This window comes from Urocitellus parryii, chromosome 13 (assembly GCF_045843805.1).
Source record: "Urocitellus parryii isolate mUroPar1 chromosome 13, mUroPar1.hap1, whole genome shotgun sequence".
Classification (NCBI taxonomy): Eukaryota; Metazoa; Chordata; class Mammalia; order Rodentia; family Sciuridae; genus Urocitellus; species Urocitellus parryii.
Window position 1 is genome coordinate 23,311,138 of NC_135543.1, and position 1,410 is coordinate 23,312,547.

The 1,410-nt window shown below is 45.6% G+C and overlaps 1 protein-coding gene across 1 annotated transcript; it reads left to right on the forward strand.

Moving 5' to 3' along the window:
• Window positions 1-487: 487 nt before the first annotated feature.
• LOC113186354 (mitochondrial import inner membrane translocase subunit TIM14) lies at window positions 488-1,030 on the forward strand. The gene has a single exon (XM_026393786.2). The coding sequence runs from the start codon at window positions 586-588 to the stop codon at window positions 934-936; it is 351 nt and encodes a 116-aa protein (XP_026249571.1). The 5' UTR covers window positions 488-585; the 3' UTR covers window positions 937-1,030.
• Window positions 1,031-1,410: the final 380 nt, after the last annotated feature.

A 1,410-nucleotide genomic window follows, 5' to 3' on the forward strand; every position in this document is an offset into this window, starting at 1 on the left:
GCACTGAATGTTTTTGAATCCATCATGTTCGGTTCCCATTACACCGCCAGAGCTGGAAGTCAGGAAACAGGCAGTTAAAAGGAGTGTCAGTCTTTCTGTAAGGTCAGAGGCTGGCTGTGCACGTGTAAAGCAGTGACGGCCTTGGAGAGGGTAAGATAGGGGCAGTAGGCCATCTCTAGCTCCCAACTCTGTCCTCTGTCACCATCCCTCTTGCCTTTGGTCCCGGGGCTGGTGTCCAGATTAGGCCCTTTGCAGTGTGACTCAGGGGTCAGGGAGGTGGAGCCGCTTGGCCCTTGGCAGTGTGGTGCCCTCTTTACAGGATATTTCAGGGCACAACTGGTTACCTAAAAAATCCCCACACATGTGGAAATTTCTTCAGTTCTGGATTCTGACCTTGATCTCTGCACACACAAACATATTGTTTGTGATCTTCCTTGGTCCTTTATCTTGTTAGTGACCTGTTACTAAATCAGTGGGAAGGTCGGTGATTGCGTCGCTTTCGGGTAAAGGCTTATGGTGGTGACCTTGTCTTCTGGACTGGGATGAACCGCTCTCCTGGTGGAAGCAGGGAAGCCGAGCTGAGCCATGGCCAGTACAGTGGTAGCAGTTGGACTGACCATTGCTGCTGCAGGATTTGCAGGCCGTTATGTTTTACAAGCCATGAAGCACATGGAGCCTCAAGTAAAACAAGTTTTTCAAAGTCTACCAAAATCTGCCTTCAGTGGTGGCTACTACAGAGGTGGGTTTGAAACCAAAATGACAAAACGGGAAGCAGCATTAATACTAGGTGTAAGCCCTACAGCCAATAAAGCAAAAATAAGAGATGCTCATCGACGAATTATGCTTTTAAATCACCCAGATAAAGGAGGATCTCCTTACATAGCAGCCAAAATCAATGAAGCTAAAGATTTATTAGAAGGTCAAGCTAAAAAATGAAGTAAATGTATGATGGATTTTACACTCATTAATTTATGTATATGAGTACTGATTTTTTTAATAATAAAACTCCTCAGAGCTCCAATTTTTAAAAAATGGTTAACCACAAAAAAAAAAAAAAAAAAAAAATCAGTGGGAAGAAGCCTGGCTTTGGGCAAGTTGGCTGCATCTGGGCACTTCTCAGGACTGCGGGTGGCTAAGATCCATTTGACAGAAGGCGAGACAGAGCTGGCATCAAGAATAGAGAATCTAGAGTTTGCTTCTGACGTCAGGCCAGCCTACATCCCCTCACCCAAGAGTCAATTCCTGGATCTCAGGCTCTGCATAGTTGATCTGTTATCCTCCTGGTTTGTGCAAATGAAATGTCTCCCCTAGTCTGGGTTGAAGCAGGTGAGAGAACAAATGTGTGTGTGTGTGTGTGTGTGTGTGTGTGTGTGTGTGTGTGTGAGAGAGAGAGAGAGAGAGAGAGAGAGA

Excerpts from the sequence above, each read along its gene's own strand:
- LOC113186354 (XM_026393786.2), top strand. The coding sequence starts at position 586 with ATGGCCAGTACAGTGGTAGCAGTTGGACTGACCATTGCTGCTGCAGGA.